We start from the raw sequence: 20,092 nt of genomic DNA on the forward strand, positions 1-20,092 counted from the left end.
TTCATAAAAACAGGGTTAAAACTGATAAGATTACAGGGCATTTTAGTGCAGATCGAGGATTTGAGTAACTCCAGTGAAGGTAGTGTTTGCAAAGTTTAATCAAAAGCGATACCAAGTCTGTTGTTCAGAGAGGGAGGTGGCTGATGACTAAACTTATCACTGACTGGGTGTAGCGCTGTTGACCGAGCTTACTGAGCAGATCTGTTGATAATCATCACCCACGCTTTGAAAATATAGAACTATTTACTGACCTTTTGCACTGTAAGTGAGTCCCTCTATATGGTCTCAGCTGCTTGAATGATCTTTAAATAGATATCTGGCAGTTCAAAGCATGTTGTTTTAAAGACATGTTTATTCAGTACGATTGAATGACTAAAATCAGTATCTCCTGTGAGAATATACAGAGGAAACTGCCCATAACAAAAACAAAATTCTAACAGGAAAAAAAACAAGAATGTTGAAGATCAGGGTGAAAATGATGTCGTAGCTATTTGGGCAGAGAAGAAAAATACAATAAATGTCAGCTCTTACAGGTTTCAGAGAGAACTTGTGCCAATAAAATGAAGACCTTATGGTAAATGTTGCTGTAGTCTGGCAGACTCGTTAGGTTGGCCTTGATTTAGAGTTGATGTTGCAGGAAAGTTGTCCTGACTGGACTCGACTGTTTATTCTTTCAGTTTAGTCTTCCTTTCTTTGTTCTGTTGATAGGAAAATGAACCCAAGAACAACTTGATTAGGTAAAATGTGTAGTAGCAGAACATGGGCAGGCTTTCTTTGTTCTTCAGATCAGGTGTAGAAGGTCACTACTGTGACAGGAACACCCAAGAATACCTCACCGGTTCCTGTCCTCTAAGAAGAGAAATAGTGTGTTACTAATGACATTCAGATTGATCCCAGTGTTTGTAATTTTCCATGAAGATGCAGAAATCCAAACTTTTAGCAGACACTGATTCTGAGAGCACTGTTGATGTTGACCAACCCAAGACTATTGGTGGATGCAAGCCAAGTCATACAGATTCAAGGAGCAGGTACCAGCTGGACCTCTAATGTGTATTATTATTTAAATCAGGAAAAGAAAAATGTTATGTATATACCACGATCTTTGTAATCTTATCAGTGTTAGATATGAAATTGTTAGAATCAAGGCTCTACATGTCAAAGTGAGTAATAAATAGGCAAATTAAGGGTCTCTTTAATATTGTAATGTTGGTAAACATGGGATAGCAAGCATGGTAAAAAAAAAAAATGCATATTTTACAAGTGTGTAACAGGACACTGAAAAAACGGTTAAAACGCCATAAACACATACACATTTATGAGGGTCAAAGACAGCATAAAGGATATTACTGGACAGGACTATTGATGGTCTTCTAATTTTGTTTTCTTTGAAAATTGAATTGAGGTATTCAGTCTAGTGTCGGGGGGACGGTTCATGGGGCGAATGACAGGATACCCTTGGACAGATTGCAAAGCTCATCAAATAAAAAAAAAACAACACAATTTTCCATGTGTTTTTTCACAAATTTGCATCTGATCTAAAATCTGATTTTATGATATTTATATTTATCAGAATATTTGATATTTTGTTTAAAAGGTGTTTTAAAAAATTGTATTAAAAAAATGAAAAAATAATTTTCTTAGTGATTTTGCTCCCTCACGACGTCCATCCACTCACTCCCTTTTTCCCTGGTCTTTTTTTAACCTTCACTGACCCTGACGCATGCGTTGTGGTCTGTGTGTGGTATTTATAAAAGAATTTAGGGGTGAAATAAGGTTTTGAAATACCTACATTTCCCGTGATGCATTGCGATCGGACCCGGAAATGAAAACCGAATCAGCTGACTTGGTTGTGTGTTTCTGAGCAGTTTGGGCACTTTAAAGCTCTTCGTCGCGTCCCGTAAATTCAATAAGTGTTATTATATTCGATCTCTTATATCAGAGGGTGCACAGCCATGTTACGGCCGAAGGCGCTGACGCAGGTTCTCAGCCAGGCGAACACAAACGGAGTCCAGAGCACTCTGTGAGTACGGCGAGCTAGCCGCAAGCTAGCCACATGCTAACTGCTGCTGGAGTTTCAGCGGTGCATTTTTTGACGATTACATATAAATTTAAAGGCAATACACATGATAAGTCTTCTGAATATTCGATAAAACTGAATATAACCCCTGCGGGGCGACTAAAACGTAATTATATGAAACAGTGTGCATCCTGCATAAAGGAGCTTCTAATGTTTCACGACCAGCACAGTCTGTTTGAAAGTGCTCAACGCAAACTTCAGGGTACTTTATTATATAGTCAGTGTATCTGATCATCATCTCCGTCTCAGTATAATGTCCCAAATAACTGATAAGGGTTCATGTCAGGCATTTTCCCCCACAGGGGTTTAATTTCCTTAAGCATAAAATAAACAGTTGTTTGTTTACCTACTTAGTTTTGTAAATTTGACAATGTTGTCCTAATTTTATATCAAAATAATACACAGTTACAAACTAAAATAACCGTTTATGTAATGATATTTTCCACTAAGAGGAAAAAGGGCATCAGATATGTACTAAAACGATTTTTTTGTGTAAGATAATACAGACGGAGACTATATGTTGATCAGTTGTGTTTACCTGAGTAGGTGTCACCAAAATTCCTCTTTGAAAACGAAAAAGAAATCACACCTATAGAATCAAGTAGTCATCACTATTTCTGTCATTAGTTGGTATATGACACCATTTATATACGCTTTTAATGGGGATAATAATAATTTAAAAAAAAAACTCTTGCCACTGCAGGGGTCCTTCAAGCTCCCAGACCTCTACCCTGGGAGGCCTGGGAGCTTTTAGGGTCCTGCACAGTATCTTTGCTGCCCCGAGGACTGTGCTCCTCTGGACAGAGATCTCCGTTGTTGTTCCTGGGATCTGCTCCGTTACCACTGGGACCACTGTACATATGGTGTTTTTGTCCTAACTTTCAAAGTAGTCCTAAACTACTTAAACAGACTTGCCTAGTAAAATGGTGTAGTAAGAAATCCTATACAAATAAAATACATTTTCGTGTAGTATACACCTTAGATTATATATTCTGTTTAGTTGGTAACTTTGTGCTCTGAAAGTTATTATATTAATTTAATATTAATCTGCTGGTTATGTGGTTTCTCATCAGCTTACTGAATAATGAAGGCTCACTGCTGGCGTACTCTGGGTACGGGGACACCGACGCTCGAGTGACAGCTGCTATCGCCAGCAACATCTGGGCAGCTTATGACAAGAACGGCCATCAAGCCTTTAACGAAGACAAACTCAAATTCATTCTCATGGATTGTATGGTGAGACATGCTGTTCCATCATCTTTTATTACTTTTTTTTCCAGGTATATGTGAAAGATTTGTGTGATGTGAGAAAAAGTGGAGCGATCATTAAGTAATAAACTGAGATACTGTGGTCTTCTTCCCTTTAACATTGTCGTTCTCAGGAGGGAAGAGTGGCCATTACTCGTGTCGCCAACCTGCTGCTGTGCATGTACGCCAAAGAAACGGTGGGCTTCGGGATGCTTAAAGCCAAGGTTAGAGGTTAAACTCCGCCTTTTCATGAGATAATGTTTCATATCCTGAATGTGGATCATCAACAACTGTTACTGTTTCTATTAATGATTTAGGGCCAGGTTTGAAAGTACTGGAAATTTACTCATATAAAGTAAAAGTTCTCTTTGTTGCCAATTTGTGAGTTGTTTTTTTTAAGTTAAAAAAAATCAGAAATGTAATTAATTAATATTAATATTTATTAAATCCATAAGTCGTTAATTATATTATTAAGCATCTGAGACAATAACTGATTTCCCAGCATGTTGTTTTACTATTTTAAGTGGACTTTACGCGCAGACTAAGTGTTCTAGTCAAATCTAAATGGACAGAAAAAATAGAAACCTTAACATCTGTAGCATATTGAATTTGGCAGCCGGCCGGTGTCTTTGACGCATTGAATCAACAGTTTAATATACTGATTCTGTAACTGGCAATTATTGCCTGTCATGCTTTTCTAAAGCCTGTGAGATGTCACTAAATACTTTTATTTTTTCCGACTGGCAGGTTTAAATTCAGTTTACTGTAAAGTTTAAAAGAAATCTTCTTAAATCAGCGTAAACATTGTAATAGTAATAAGCAGCTTCTTTCAGTAGCTGCTTATTACTCTTCTGCTATTGTCAGTACCTGTGACTGAACATGAATGATCGCAGTACTTTTATGTCTCTTTAAATCATATAGAAGCTCTCGCATGCAAAGACAAAATAATGAATAAAAACTCTTATTTTGAGCCTCCAGACCAGCTGAGAATGGATTTAATATAGAAACAGCTGAGGGTAAAGTGTGGCTCATTATTTGTTTGTACATAAATACATGAAACAACAAGGATTTTTATTTATTTTTAGCTTTTTGTGTTTTTAATTTTACCTCCGCTTTACTTCAGAGTTCTTTTACGGAGGCAGAGGATTTCTGCTAATGAAGGAAGTTCAGCAGTTTGATGTAATTTGGCAAAACATGCTTTTAGTTTAACAAAAGTCTGACTCAGAGGTAACAGTGAACTAGTGCCTCTTATAATGAGTTCAGTATGACTGAGCTTTGTTTTTGTTTTTTTAAGACTATGTCCATCTTTTTGAATGTGCTTCCAATTTTTCTTAGTCAGAACTTTAGCCACTTTTCCCAGTCAGCTAATCTGCTGACACAGCCTCCGGAGGCTAACTAATCTCGTGTTGTATTCAGGACGTCCGGGTAACAGATAACAGATGTCTGAACAAGGCAAGGCTTTCTGTTCCATTTGTTTTCCATTGTGGATAGATTCAACCAAGCTGATTTATAAAAATTAATTAATTAATAAATACTACATCACTAAATTTTCTTCTTCCAAGAAAGCAAAATTTTCTTGCAAGTTCATGACATGTCACAAGAGACATTTAAAATTTAGTCTCAATCACATTCTCAATGATAATGATTAACATTTATAAGCATCATAAAACATGTCACCCGCTCATCATTTAACATTTATGTTGATCAAAATTAAAATTTAATGTATTGAGTCAAATATCATGTCACAACGAAATACAGGTTGTCCTGTTCACATCAGAAGGTTGTTATGCAATTAGAATTTATATTGATTATTTATAATAATACTTTGTTATGCTGAAAAGATATGTATTTATTCCAAACATAACTGTGCTGTGTGTGTTGTGATTGTAGGCAGAAGCTCTGGTCCAGTATCTGGAGGAACCTTTAACTCAAGTGGCAGCGTCGTAGTCGAGATGTGACTCACGCTCTTCTGGATGCTTATGTCATGTGATCCATGTGATCCATTCATGGACTACTGTGCCACTCTGCTTGTTCACTAAATGCATAATGCATATATGTCAATGAACGGGCAAGCTTTTGTGTGTGTGCGTGTGTATATATGTATCTATGTGTGTTTGTACTAAAAAATTACCAGCTTGTATGGTGCGTAACTCTTTCCGCTCGCTTGTGAATACGTTCCCTTCAAAATTTGGCTAAATTTGTCTGCTGAAATGATTCCATTATCAAACGTTCCCACAGTCGAGTTGTTCATTTGCAGCTTTCGCTCAGGCATGCTGATCAAGGCTACACAGAAATTTGAGCATTTTGAAACTTGTCAGGAGCTCAAATCTCATGAAAAGAGAAATATGTGTGGAAACTTTGAACTTTCTTGAGCTGCAGTTAAGAATGATTGTATTATTTCAGAGGTGTTAAATAAAAGAAATGTACATTCAAATTTGCACAATCTTTGTTCTCTACGCTGACGTGACCGAGAGGAATGATGGAGGTGTAGATGTATATTAAAACTAACAGTGTGATGTACAGAGGGCTTTAGAAAATAAAAATGTTGTCACGACCTGGAAATAACATGCCAAAAGAAAAAAACTGAACATGCATTTTAAAATTTTGACCCAGAATCCCTGGAATTAGTTTTAATGTCTAATTCTTAGAGGCAGCGTTGACGAGCCGGGGGCTCGCCCTGCCTTGCTTCATTTCCTGGCACCACAGAAGAAAACATGATGGAAACGTGGGGCAGGAAGGGTAACGTAGCAAGCTTGCATCTACGACAGGAATCCAGAAAGCATAAGTTTCACTACTTTATTGTTCCAGCAGTCAGTCGCTGGGTAAATGGCTGCTTTTGTTCTTTATGCACAGATACTGAAACATGACAAATCACACTGAAATGTTGCTGAAAGAATGACATTTGTTCAACTTATATTTTCATTTTTAAGGCGTTCCAGTTCGTCTGAATCATCAGATATTTTAAAAAGAACCAAATGCAGAAGAACAGAACATTTTAATAAAGCTTGCTGATGCACAAAGAAGTGCTTGCTTTCAGAACACAGAGTCCAAAACACCACGCAAACAGAAATAAACAAAAGCAGTGAGATAATTACAGAAGTACAAAAGTAAGACATTAAACCTTTAAGTAAAGTGACTCAGGAAAACACTAAAGTACCATAAAGTGCCAATAATCTCAGCAGCACTGACACGTTACTCAGGCTGCTGTCAGTATCTCTCTATCGTTTTACGCAGTTCAGGGTCACGGTGCTGTGAGGCCACAGGCAGCGTATTTTCATGGAAGCGCATAGAAACAGCTGTTCATTCAGCAACTTTAACTTCTTATTGAACCCTTTAATTTGAATGTGTTTAATACTCTTATTTTGTTTGGCTCCATCTGTTTTCTTTAAATATACATTTTAAACAGGTTTTTACACATCGGGATTTCATTTGTTTCTTTTACTGCGTGTGACTATTTTCTAGCGACCTACAATTATTTTAATATTTTAATTGTATACACTGGTATCATATCTGTGCTCTCAGCAGTCACATCGTCCTCCCATTTACTGTTATCACTCTCAACAGACGACTGATTTATTTGCTGCTCGAAGGAGACAAAACTCTTTAATGAGGAAGACGTTTTACTGCATACGCAGGCTGAGTATCATCATTTCTTTAAGTACGGTATTTTGTTTTTCTATTAAGTACCATTTAAGGAAAATACTGAGTGATATTGGGCTATTACATTTCTTTTAGTAATGAGTTGATGATGTTGTGTTCAATACTAATTACTTCTCATTATCTACAAGCAGCTGTGCGTTGATTTGTCCTCTCAGAAACACATTTGTGATGAAAACTGAAAGCTAAAACTGAGCCCAACCTTTTACACTGATCTTAGAAACTCGTTTTTAACTTAAAGAAAGTCTGTTTGTTGTCTGCACTTTGGTCTGTTATTGTCCAGGAGCTTGACCGGACAGGATGTACAGTGACAGGTGTGGTGATGCAGGGTAAGGTTTTTTGAAGGAGCATGTGAGCTCTGTTTCAGGGCAGTTTCGCTTCCTGGAGCCGTCTCCTCCACCAGGAGGCGTTTGAGAGTCCGCCTCTGCTGTACCTGCCACTGGCCCCACCTGTCCAACCTGCCCTGCAGTGACTCCATTATTTGGACACACCTCCACTGCTGCTCTGCCTTTTCCTGACTCAGGCCCCGCCTGCTGCAGGAGAACGACCTGGATACGCTCCACATGTCCTGTTTAAACAAGTCAGCCTTCTCTTAACTCACACGGGAGGGGAAGGATGTGAAGGTCAGGAAAGCTGTTGACTGCCACTCGTGTTAAAACCTTTTTTGCTGCCAGTTTCTTCCCTGAAGTCAAGCTGATTTTGGTCTCTGCTCAGTGTCATCTTACATCCTGTGATCAGACTGCTGTAAACTGGGAGGAGGCAACACTGAATGGACAAAACATGGGGTCAGATGAGGCTTACAACTTTGTCTTTAAGGGTGAGTAAATATCCTTCTGCACGCTTTAGTCAATCACCAGGCATATTCCCAAAGTGTCAGAAAGGTATCACACAGTAATGTCCAGTTGGACTCTAATTATACTTCCTTGTTTATGATTAACTTGGCAGTTTCCAGGAACAAGAGCAGAGGAGTATGCATGATTGTGTGTCAACAGAATGCCACAGATCAGTAATAAACGGTACACAGTGATGCACGACAGTGTGCACGTACAGTAGGTCTCTGGATGCAGCTCAGTCAGCTGTTTGAAATATTTGCTCCAGGTGAAATACAACAAAGCCGAGCAGTACTGTAGTGATATCATCATTTCAGCATATTGTTTCTGTGGGCGGACATGCATAATAGGGGCCATTGTTTAAATCAGGATGTGAACTTTCATTCCTGCTTGTCAAACTAGAGTGTCAACAAGAGCCAGTCTGCAGATGTCACGTTAGTAAATCTTCACTGTAAACAAATTATTTTCTGTTATTAAAAAAATCACCCGCTTTAGCTTTGATAGCACATTTTAATAATTTTATTTAGAATTCAGAGGAAGTATTTGCTCTATCGTGCTTTTCCACATGGTAGCATTTAAGGACCAGCACGTTTCAACCAAGTGGACACAACCGGGGCTATAATAATAATATTAATAATAATGAAGACAACTAACAGCCAGACCAAAGCGCTAATGTAGAAGCTTGGAAAAGCAGAATGGAAAACCAGTGGGTGACCTCACCATGCCTGTAGCCATCTTTTATATACAGTCTGTGGATTCAAATTTACATTGAAAATTTACATTCAGGAAGTTGGGGCTGTTGCTATGGGCAGAGAACTTTTTCTCTTTTTTTTTGCTTAAGTCATTTCCATACACACTGACTTCATTTATTCCAACTTTTGATACCGTCTACTTTCACAGACTCCCAATTAATGGAAAAACTAATATCCTGCTGCTTAAGGTGCTGAATTTCTCTTAATGAGCTCATCTTTATTCTTGGAATTAAAGTAGCTTTGCATGAGTCATGCTTGGGCCTTGGATCAGCCCCTCAGTTTTAGCTTTAATACATTTTTTTCTGAACGTCTCCCCTCTCGGAGGAGGGTGGAACAGCACAGTGGGTCTCCTGCATCCACAGCCAGAAAGAGCAACCCACTCTCTGTGACATCATATCCAAAAAAAGAAAAAAAAAACCCAGTCTGAAACGTACTGTCATGCTAGTGTGAGTTTCCACTTCCATGAATGTGAGAGTCCGAATCAGCTAGTGAACACGAAGCCCTGCAGACGCCCACGCTTTTTGTGGCCAGATGGACGCGACTGCAGAACACTACAGTGCAAAATATACTTCACCTTGTACTTCAGTATAATAGGCAGGACAAGTCATAATAGCAGGCTTTTTATTTATTTAGATGCTACAGCAACTATTCATTGTCCACACACCGACCCCCTACCTCAGGTCTACATTTGCCTCCAAAGGCACTGGGATCACACACAGACTCACCCAGCAAATGGTATTATTGTGGATTATAGAGCATTGTGGTGTATGTCCTAACGCTCTGTGTCCATATTCCCAGATAAAATCAGAACAACCGAAAAAGAATCTTAAAAATCACGACACAGCTTTGCCACAAAAACTCTGTCGGTATGATAAAGACTTTAATCTTTAAACACTTCACAGGACAAAGGGGGCTTTATTGTAACCAAAGCATGCAGGCGTGTGTTGGCTACTCCTTCCACAGTGTTTTCACACCAAACATTTTAATTTATCAGCACGCAGCCACAAGTGAATTCATCACATTAATGACTCCTGTCTTCTGCTTAAGGAGAGCCTCAGCACTGTGAATGCTGGCTCACTGGACCAGTTTACTGAAACACTTAATGAAGCTGGGGTCATTGTTGGTGTAGTGAAATCCATACCTGTGCTTTTCCTGCTTTGACAAGACAAATAATCTGTTGTGAAAAAGGCCTACAGGCAATGAGATGCAAATGTGACTCATAGTAACTCTTACAAAGGGGTAGCACGGTGGTTTGTGCTGCCGCCTGACTGCATCAGTGATCTGGGTGTGAACCTGCTGGTCTGTATTGAGATTTTTCCAGGTTCCCCAGATTTCTGCCAAAGTCCAAAGACATGTTAGTCAATTGGTTAATTGGCCTAAGGTGTTAGCAAACGTGGGTGTATCTTCAGATATTCACCAAGTATCATTATACCCTAAATAGTGCACTAAAAGTATCTAACTGTGCCTCATAATAAGTAGTGTGCAACCAGTGGTCACCATCCAGACACTGTAAACCATCATGCATCCTGCTGTAGGACAAATTACTGCATGCACGAGGAGCGAGAGCAGCACATCACCACCAAGTTTTTGTGTTTCTGAAAAGAGCTCTCACCAAAATGAGGTTTTAAAAATCATTTTTCCCTGGAAGTTTTGCTTCTAATGGACACTCGTTATTGCAGTATTGATCTTGACAGTGAAGGGATGTTTCTCTGTCTGATAAACGTTAACAAACTTCCCAGGAAACCAAATCTACCAAACCAAAACTAGAGGCCTTTTTCAGCATGTGTGCAGGCCTCAATCCATCCAACGATAGCTCAAAGAAACTAATCAGTGAAATCAGTTTGAGCAGATTTTTGGAAAAGGAGGTATTGTATTAGTGTTCAATTCAATTCAGTTTTATTTATACAGCGCCAAATTTGGTGTTCCTGTCTCTTCATTTTGCCTAAAATGCTTTGCTGTATAAATTTAAATAAAATTGAATTGGTAATTAGATATTAAAATTAATTAGCAGGCTTATGTACATACTAATATTGACTCTTTCAAATGAACATGTAGGATGCCATTATGAACATTTAATGTGGTTTTGGTATTGTTAAGTATAACTGTAGATCTGAAGGCAGGGTTGAGGTGACACGCACACATTTGTCCCCCAGTAAAATTAAGAATTATGATTACAAAGGTGCAAAAGTAAATAAAACAATATACAAGAAAAGAACACTACATGCACTGTATACATGATATTTGGGTTACAGGAAACATTGTAGGGTGTGTACCATGGCATCTTAATAAAATATAATAAATAATGTGGTGGTGGAAGCGCTATTACTGAACCTTTTGTGGAAAATGTAGTTAGTAGAGTAAGTTATGCAATAGTTTTTTCTCTTTGTTCAGAAGTGTTTTTGCTAGGTTGCTGACTAATCTTAAGATAATGTTGCCTGTCCTCCTTAGATTTAAAGCCAGTTGAAATGTAAATGATTTATAAAAATCATCCAAAGCATTTGCAACTGCAGAGAGTTTCGAGCATGGACACAAATCCTGCAAAATCGTATTTGAGCTATAAAGTCCAGGTGTTTAGAAATGACAGCAGGTTTGGCTCTACGTGCATATTGAAACAGGCTGCTGCTCAAACAAAATAAAACTGATATCGGACAGAAGCCTCAGCTCTCACAGGGACCAAAGAGTTAATCATACCCACACGTGTGCTAACTCGGGAGGGACAATATTAAATAGAAAAGCTGAGAATAATTACATGACAATGGTACAGAATGCCAGAGAGCTTCACGCCTGATTTTTATTTTTCTTAAAGAAAGAAACAAACAAAAAGAAGCCTTTCCACCATAAACATGTAAAAGGTCCTAACTGGTGTATAAAACTTCAGCAAAATGCCCCAAATGAAGTGTTTCCTGGGGGATGACCAGCAGACCACAAGCTCCTCCCACTGCTGTAAGTGAACCCTACATTCACCCGTTAAGGTGTTTAGTTTCAACCTGCAGCAGAACTGTGTACATTACACCAACTACATTTCCAGGCCTGAAGGTCATGACAGCAAAGTAAAGCAAAGCAAGTGAAAATTTAAGCTTTTGGCCTCCTGAGGATCAAACCAGACTGGCCACATGCTCGAAGGCCGCTTGTCCTGTGTTGCTATGGAAACATGGGGTTTTGTTTGCATTAGAAGTTACTCAGTAGACAAGGAGAAAAGGGGGGAGCAAAAGCAGCGCACTTATCTTGGTGAACAATAACCTAAAATATTCTTCAGCAGGACCTCAGACTTCAGGTCAAACATAGGCACAGCTTACTTATTTGTCTTTTTAGATTTTATGGGACTCAGTCGGTGTTAAGGTGCGGAAAATAGCACTTTTTATGTCCTGTGGCTCAGAGAGTTAAAAAAAAGGAAAACAAATTATTTTCAAACCCTGACTGATGTTGATTCAAGGAAACAGCAGTGTGGAGAAAACAATCTCCCAGAATTTATTTGCTTTTCTGCAGCTTTCAATAAATCCAAAACAGCAGATGGAGTTTTGCTCAGTTGTTGTTTGGTTTTGTTGGAGTTCTTTTTCACATTTTTGAAAGCTGTTGGCCATGTTAGACAAGGTTCAAAGTTCCTTCGCAAGACTTAGAAAAGAAGATAAGTTTAAAAAAAAGTGTCACTCCACAGTTAAATTAGTAACTGCTCTGACATTGTAAATCACACCGGCTTTTTCAGCAGATGGAAGTGGAAAATTAACACGTTGCATTAATGGGCAACCCTGATGATGAAGAACAGTTACGAAGAACTAGATCTTATGGTGAGATTGTTTTCTCAGCATTTAGCGTGGTAATGGAACATTGCTACAGCTCCAATAGCGTGTTCATGCAGTCAACAATTTACTGCTATCAAGGTGAAGAACTGATCACGTCTTTACTTTAAATATCTTCAACCCTGCTGAGAGTCTGTCTCTAAAAATAACAGTTTTCAGCATATGTGAGTTTAAACTGGCAAATGCTGAATTTAGTCTCGTGATAAAAATCTTTAAGTACTTTAGATTTCCCGGTAACTGCACATATACACAAAAAAATTTATCTTTTGCTATTTGAGAATTCTTGATTTAAATTTTCCATGCAGTTGCAGGGAGAAATAAGCTCTTCACGTTTGTAATAGTTAGACTGATGAACGGGGGTGGGGAATTAATGTTTCCAAGGAGCCATATGAGAGCCTGGGACTGCTGTGGAGGGCTGCACCACTAAGCTGAACTCAATTCTGCCCAAATTTATTAAATTGAACTTGTATAAGCTTACTGGTATGGCCCTCCTGGGACAACAGTCCCAGTTTACTTCACATCCCTGTTTCCAAAGGCAGACTTACCACTCAGCAGCTGTCTGTGTAGAGCTCCATGGAACTTATTTGCGCAGTAATTTTAAAACATTATTAAAATGTAACTTTTACTTTAATATTCACTGGGACATCATAGACTCACTAGTTATTTATGTAATAAATAAATAATACTTTTGTAGAATCCTCTTATTCTTGGACATGTGTACACCCCGACATCACGCATTTCTTTGTTGTGGACGGCTGGTCACTATAGCGGTCGGTCCAGGCTCTGGTTGCCCAGGTAAACCATCTCTGTCATTGGTAGGGTTTTTAGCTCACCTCAAACTTAAAAGTTTCACTAAACCACTGAATAACTTCTTGCATTGATGTTTTTTTATAATGTGCATGGATAGAAATTGCTTGCCAGCTGACTCTATCCAAAAAATCTATTCACTACCACATCTAAAATTTCACTGATTTATCCCTTAAAACACCTTTAGAAACTCTTTACAAAATGACATTTGATGCACTGAGTAGGTTTAGTTTTATGGGACAACATTGCCAGGCTAGTTGTTTGCCTCTTCAGTATTTATTTACACTAATCTAGATAAAGATAAATACAGATAAAGATACAGAAAAACTACATTTTTTAGAGCCACATCCGGGCAGGAAGTATAGACATCAGGCTTGTATTTCCTCGTTAATAATGAGCTGAAGCTGAGATTAGGAACAAGATGGGGTTAACAAATATCAAAAACAGTATGTCATAATTAATGGCTTTGAAGATGTCATAACACCTTGGCTCACTGAATCTACAGCAGTTACATGTAACTTCATCTTATCCAGTTATTCACTGGTCTCATTTTTTCTGTTTTCTTTGTGTGGTCATACTTTTTTATCTTTGTCAATTAAGCCAAGCCTCTTTTTTCTCTCTGAGTCAGCTACTTAACAACTGAAACCCAAATATTAGTCACTGACATGTACACAGGGGGTGTCTGTGTTACTTCTCTTGTTTACTCAGTAGGTAGGTTGCTCTGGCAAAAAGGAAGTAGCAGTTGAACTCGTTCCACCTGATTTGGAATAACTTTGCAGATGGTTTTATTTCCAAAAACAACGGCTTGTTCGTGGAAAAGAGAAAAAGACCCCAAAGGCTTTCAGTTTTCCAGGAGGGAAACGTGTGTTTCACAGAATTTATAAATGAAGGAGAAAAAAACACAATCTGCAGCGCATTAAAAGAAAATACATTTTAAAAATATTAATCAGTCACACCAAGAACAATGAACAGCCCAGAAAAAGGTTAGGATCTGTGTGCTGCACAGCTTCACTCAGAAATAAAAACACTGCCTAAAGCCAAACTGTGAAAGAAAAATAAACTGTCACACTTATTTACTGCTGTTAATAAATCAAATAAGCAGCTGATTGTACAGCCACCCTCTCGTCCAGTGTACACTGAGATATACTCAAACCCCACAAACTACAACTAAGCAGAGGCGTTTAACTCTGTTTGCCCTCTATCTGCATTCTTTCCTCTGCGTGCTTTAGCTCAAATAATTAACTCTTTCACCATGAAGTTATTTCCTGATTGTGCAATTAGCCCAATGTCAGACAGCAAATACTGTGGATTTATGGAGCAACTACAGGAGACACACCTAGGCATAAGACAAAAATGGTTGTAAAGGATGAAGTGGATCTCGGGGGATTGGCTTTGTTAGTTTTGCAATGGCTGAGTGCAGGCTTTCAACAAAAAAAGAAATGTCTAATTAAAATTTCTCTCTGTCCTCTGCAGTGGTTCTAATAGGAGAGTCTGGTGTAGGAAAGAGCAATTTGTTGTCCCGCTTCACCAAAAATGAATTTAACCATGACAGCCGCACAACCATCGGGGTGGAGTTCAGCACACGGACAGTGCTGCTCAACAACTTCACCATCAAAGCTCAGATCTGGGACACTGCTGGGCTGGAGCGATACCGGGCCATCACATCTGCGTGAGTATATACTACTAATATCCCACTAATAAATGAGAATAATTACAGAAGGTTATGGTAGCTCACTACCCAGTAATTATATTGTAATTATAAAATGCACATGCATAATAGGGGTTATTGTTCAAATCAGGATGTGAACTTTCATTCCTGCTTATCAAAATACAACGTCAACAAGAACCAGTCTGCAGATGTCGTGTTAGTAAAACTTCACTGTGAACAAGTTATGTTCTGTCATTTGTTAATTGACAGAAAATGTCCTTTTTTAAACTGTTGAGTTGTAAAAAAAATCACAAATTTCTATAGTAGATAGTGAAAAGCACTTTCTTTAATTGTTTCTCTAATATTTAATTACTTTGACATAGCCTAAATGGCTACAGGGGAAGTCTTTATCAGTAGGAAAATCTGCACAACTTATGAACATCCAGTGTGCCGGATTGAAGTCTGTGCCAGGCCAACTCCGACCCCCTGGCTTCATGTTTGCTTTACGTCATTTTGATCAGGTTCCTGTAGGAACTACTTTCTTTCTACTCAACTACGCATACCAACTGTGTCCTTGTGCAGGAGCAGGCGTGACAAAAATCCTGTGCTTAACAGGACACAAAGGCAACTCCCTCAGATCATCTGTATTGACAGTTTGCTTCCCACTTGGCCAGCGTAGTTGGGCTGAAACAGCTAAATTCACTAATGAATAACGCTACAGTCCAGAAAAAAATCATTACATTCTTTTTCCAGGATGTCACATAATGCCTTCTTGTCAGCTGTCACCACAGTCTCACCATTATGCACAAGGTGTCTGTCAACATCAGTGTTGTCATACAACAGTCCCATTTTATAGACCTACAAAGTCCACATTAGGAGGCTGTAACCTAGTCATGTCATCTTGCATGACCCTATTTTATCTAGGTCATTGTATCAGTCCATATGGGATAGGGGGAACTAGAGACTCCAGTTTTCATAGGTCAGGGCAGGTTGCCATTCTATCTGAATGCTAGCACATGCAGAAAACTCTGCTGCAATCAGTGTTTGTTAAAATCAACAATCAGTATGTGCAACTCTTGTCTTAAATAAAGTTTATTAATCTAAACTGGTGGGTATAAAATAATGGTTCACATTGCAATCTTCTTTTGTCACTAATATGTGTTCTTCATTAAGAATGCATCTTAAAAATGTGTGACTTTTATGCACACCTGCAAACCGACACGCACAATGCTTTTGCAGTCCACATGCCTGTTTTCCTGCTGCTTAGTTGTTGAGCAAACCTGTATGTCGACATCTTAAGGCGGTGCTGTTATCAGCCAAAACAGCCACGAGGACAGGTGCTGATCCTCGGTTACCTCCCGCATTACCTGAAAAACCACAAGCTCATTCTTGTCTCCATTTTCTTTCCAACTGGCACATTTAAAATCCACTTGTTAGGACAGTGATGTTCCTTTGAACACTCAGTGCTTCTCTCTTCCAACTGATTCAGTATTTTTTTTCTTCCCTAATTAAACTAGAAGGATTAAGAGTGTGGAAACGGGTTTTAAAACAATAGAACCATGTCCGTTTTATTTTTAAGACACGGGGAAATCTGAGGATATGCTACACCACTGGATTAGCTCTTTTCTGACAGCGTGGCTTTTTGAGTAATTACTGGCCAACTTATTCCAGTATGCAAATTCTCACTCCCATGGAATTTCCCATTTGTGCTGTAACAAGCAGCTAAAACCTATTAAAGTGGAATTAATTATGCTGCTGGAAGAGGAGAGCAGAATTGTGATTGTCGGGGAAGTATTGACTGGTTCGTAACTTCAGAGCAATCAGAAGTCATTAATTAATTTTTTTCAATGGACGGCGGCAGGAGCTGCCTATTATGCTTCCATACTGGCGACAGCTGAAGCTAATACCATAAGCACTTGAGTACATATGTCCATCTACTCCCTCCTTATGAACACGATGTCACTCTGATGATTTTTAATCTGATTTTTTTTTTTTAAATCACTTCATAATTATCGCTGTCATTTAGCTGCTTAGTTCAAGCGTAAAGATTTCTGTGTGCAACTGTAAAGGCTGCCTCATCCTAACAGGTATTACAGAGGTGCTGTTGGAGCCCTGCTGGTCTATGACATCACCAAACACCTCACCTACGAGAGTGTGGAGCGCTGGCTAAAGGAGCTTTATGAACATGCTGACCCCCACATTGTGGTAATGCTGGTAGGCAACAAGACTGACCTGGAGTCAGAGAGATCAGTGCCTAATGAGGAGGCCAAAGACTTTGCAGGTACAAAGTCAACAAGTGCTAAACCTAGAAATTAGTGCATGTGTTCTGTTCTATTTACCGTTAATGGGAATTTTTTGTGTTGCCCCAACAAAACTGAGAACAGCATTTCACTTGAGAGAAAAGGTACAGAAAGGATCTCTGTGATTTCACAGAACCTGTCAGCTGCATGTTTCCTGTTTTTAGCAACAACTAAAAGCAAAAATATGATTTTTGCAAGAAGAGGAGATTGAGATTTTAAAGAAGAACATGTTGATACAGAGTGAAATTCTATGTTTCCAACATATAATGATGTTCAAATGCAGCTTCAAACCCCAAGACGTATGTCAGAGAATTATAAAGACTAAGAAATGTTACTCAAAAATGTTGCGCCTGCATTTCATTTCCAAAGCAAAACATCTTTGATGTTTTTGAAATGTTATCAACTTTTGTGAAAAATGATTATGTTTTCACTTTTGTGCTTGCTTTATTCACATCCAGGACTGCAGCAGAATTTAATTTCTGATAATTATGGAGACTATTACTGTGTCTATGAAATCAAGTCAAATTCCTGTTCAATCATTCTTTGTGGCTCTAATTTCCTATTATTTGATTAAAGCTAGAGTATGCAATGTTATTACAGAGCACATTTCAAACACCCCAATGTTAAAACTAGAGACACAATTTGATAAAAGTGAAAAATAAAATAAGCACAGATGTGAATTTAATCATGAATGTTTGTATCATTATTAATACAGAGAAGAAAGGCCTTTTCTTCCTGGAAACCTCAGCCTTGGATTCTACAAATGTAGAAGCAGCATTTACCACTGTCTTAGCAGGTAATATATATATTTATTTATGTTTACACATGCTTCATGTGTTTTTATATTGCTGATATAAATGAATGCCATTTCTCCTTGCCTTTCCTTTTCCTACATTTTGTGAATATTTACTATAAATTATGCATCTGTTACCTTACTCTTACTAATTTTTCCACTCCTGTGGTCAGTTCCTCTTTCCAATATAGAATATGTTCCAGAAACAGCAGGAAATCCAGTGATATCTATTTATATCATGCTTTTCACAGGCAAATGTTTTACAGAAGACAAACGTAACAATAAAAATTTAATAAAGAAAAAGAAAAGCAGGAAGGTAAGGGATTAAATAATCTAAAAGAATACATTAAATATACAATAAAAAAAGGATGAAAATGATCCCAATTAGAAGAAAAGAGACACAGTAAACAAAAGCCAGTGAAGAACAATGATAGCATTATACGACAAAAGTGTAAATATAAGCAGAACTGACAAAACTTAACCCGTACTGCTTTTATAGGAATTAAGAGGTTGTTGCTACTCAAATGCACTTCAGCTGTCAGCTATCAGCTGATCATCGGCGAGTGTGAGCACCTGTATAAAAGGCTCGCAGGCCTGGAGCATTCAGCTGCCATGGAGGAAAGACATTTTGGAGAAGCAACTCCTGAGAAGGGCTATAAACCCGTTTACAAACAATTTAAAGTCCATCATTGTGCAGTGGAAATAATTCAAGGCAGTTACCAGATATCCCAGGAGGATAGGTCTCATCAAATTCACCCCAAGATCAGATCATGCAATGCTAAGAGAAACCACAAAGGACCAAAAGCTACCTCTGAGACTACAGGCCTCAGTTAGCATGTTAAAGGTTAAAGTTCATGACAGTACAATTAGAACAAGAGTGAATAAGTGTGTCTTGTTTGGAATAGTAATCAAAAGAAAGCCTCTTCTCTTGCATCTGGACAAACCACACATTTTCTGGATCAATGTGCTTTGGACAGACGACCCAAATCAAACTCAATATATGAGCACAAACACCTCCGACCAACTGTCAAGCACAGTGGTGGAGCCACATTTTTGAAAGGTTTGAGCGCTGCTTATTACATAGCATAGAAAATCATGGTGGACGTGCCAGTTATTAGTAAATTTCTAATCATAGCCTTCTATACTTTTGTGCGGCCCAGAACCATGGTATTACTGTGTTTTATTTTGTTAACCACTTTTCTACTTTTTCATTCTTTCTGCGCCATCATATATATATCAATTTCATGCCATTAGAGATTCACAAGAAGGTAAGCAGTAAGGAAGTGGTCCGAGGCCCCATGAGTGCAGTTACCCTGAACAGCCCTAAAGCAGAAGACACAGAGAAGAAGTCCTGCTGCAAGAACATCTGACCCCACCATCCTTCAGGACTCGGGCGTCACGGTGGGGAACTCCTCCTTTTGCCCCAAGCTGGAATTTGTTGGAGGCAACCTCAGGCACCAGTATAAATGGTTCTGGCTTGAATGCTGCAACTTTGAATTGACTGATTTAAGAGTGGTAGAGCCGGCATGGTGGTAAGATGCATTAAAACGACAGTTGAAAATGTGAACAGATGGAGCTGGAAACCACCAGCAGTCTTTTAAGTTACTTCTTCACTACTGAACAAAGGTCAAAGGTGAAACTAAATTGTGTTACCTGTCAGATTATTCATAATCCATTCAGGGAATTGAAAACACATCATAGTGTGTATGATGTCTAAAATATGAGGACGCATGTTTCAATGTTTTTTCTTATAATCAGCAGCTTGATTGGTGGAAATGTTTGTATTCATTGTGAGTGTTGCTGTCACTGCTGAGCGTGTGCTCCAGCTGGTTATCTATGATGAGACTGATTACATATCTGTTAAGAAATAAATGGAGACAAATTACCCACTGTGTATTTTTGTGTCTGTCCCTTTGTGGGTTTTGTGCACCCATCTTCTGATGTCTGCTTCCAGCAAGATAACCTGCCATGACACACAGCTCAAACCATCTCAAACTGGTTACGTGAACACTAAAGGAATTCACTGTACCCAAATCCCTCCACAGAGGAATGGGAGATTAACATCACTGCTGTGGAGCTGACAAATCTCTTGATGTTATCATGTCAATATGGATCAAAATCTGAGAAATGTTTGCAGTACCTTGATGAATCTCTGCCGCACCGAGGCAGTCCAAGCTAATACT

General features: G+C 38.6%; 2 protein-coding genes across 2 annotated transcripts; both read left to right on the top strand.

The window, feature by feature from the left end:
• The first annotated feature begins 1,785 nt into the window (after positions 1–1,785).
• lamtor2 (late endosomal/lysosomal adaptor, MAPK and MTOR activator 2) lies at positions 1,786–5,759 on the top strand. Its single transcript, XM_085472319.1, has 4 exons — positions 1,786–2,020; positions 3,151–3,313; positions 3,460–3,549; positions 5,216–5,759. Exons 1-4 carry the CDS (start codon positions 1,953–1,955, stop codon positions 5,270–5,272), a joined length of 378 nt encoding a protein of 125 aa, XP_085328445.1. The 5' UTR covers positions 1,786–1,952; the 3' UTR covers positions 5,273–5,759.
• Positions 5,760–7,495: 1,736 nt separating this feature from the next.
• rab25b (RAB25, member RAS oncogene family b) lies at positions 7,496–19,803 on the top strand. Its single transcript, XM_085472320.1, has 6 exons — positions 7,496–7,605; positions 7,697–7,799; positions 14,642–14,837; positions 16,904–17,097; positions 17,832–17,912; positions 19,164–19,803. The coding sequence occupies exons 2-6, from the start codon at positions 7,763–7,765 to the stop codon at positions 19,277–19,279; spliced, it is 624 nt and encodes a 207-aa protein (XP_085328446.1). The 5' UTR covers positions 7,496–7,605; positions 7,697–7,762; the 3' UTR covers positions 19,280–19,803.
• The last annotated feature ends 289 nt before the right edge of the window (positions 19,804–20,092 follow it).

This window comes from Copadichromis virginalis, linkage group LG11 (genome assembly GCF_057382275.1).
Source record: "Copadichromis virginalis isolate Kocher_CV1m ecotype Utaka linkage group LG11, C_Virginalis_male_GT1.1, whole genome shotgun sequence".
Classification (NCBI taxonomy): domain Eukaryota; kingdom Metazoa; phylum Chordata; class Actinopteri; order Cichliformes; family Cichlidae; genus Copadichromis; species Copadichromis virginalis.

What these genes read in the sequence shown, in the direction of transcription:
- lamtor2 (XM_085472319.1), top strand. Translation starts at nt 1,953, where the DNA reads ATGTTACGGCCGAAGGCGCTGACGCAGGTTCTCAGCCAGGCGAACACA. An exon ending in TCATTCTCATGGATTGTATG is followed by an intron (nt 3,314 to 3,459) that starts GTGAGACATGCT and finishes TGTCGTTCTCAG; the next exon opens with GAGGGAAGAGTGGCCATTAC. An exon ending in TCGGGATGCTTAAAGCCAAG is followed by an intron (nt 3,550 to 5,215) that starts GTTAGAGGTTAA and finishes TTGTGATTGTAG; the next exon opens with GCAGAAGCTCTGGTCCAGTA.
- rab25b (XM_085472320.1), top strand. Translation starts at nt 7,763, where the DNA reads ATGGGGTCAGATGAGGCTTACAACTTTGTCTTTAAGG. An exon ending in TTACAACTTTGTCTTTAAGG is followed by an intron (nt 7,800 to 14,641) that starts GTGAGTAAATAT and finishes TGTCCTCTGCAG; the next exon opens with TGGTTCTAATAGGAGAGTCT. An exon ending in ATTTACCACTGTCTTAGCAG is followed by an intron (nt 17,913 to 19,163) that starts GTAATATATATA and finishes TCATGCCATTAG; the next exon opens with AGATTCACAAGAAGGTAAGC.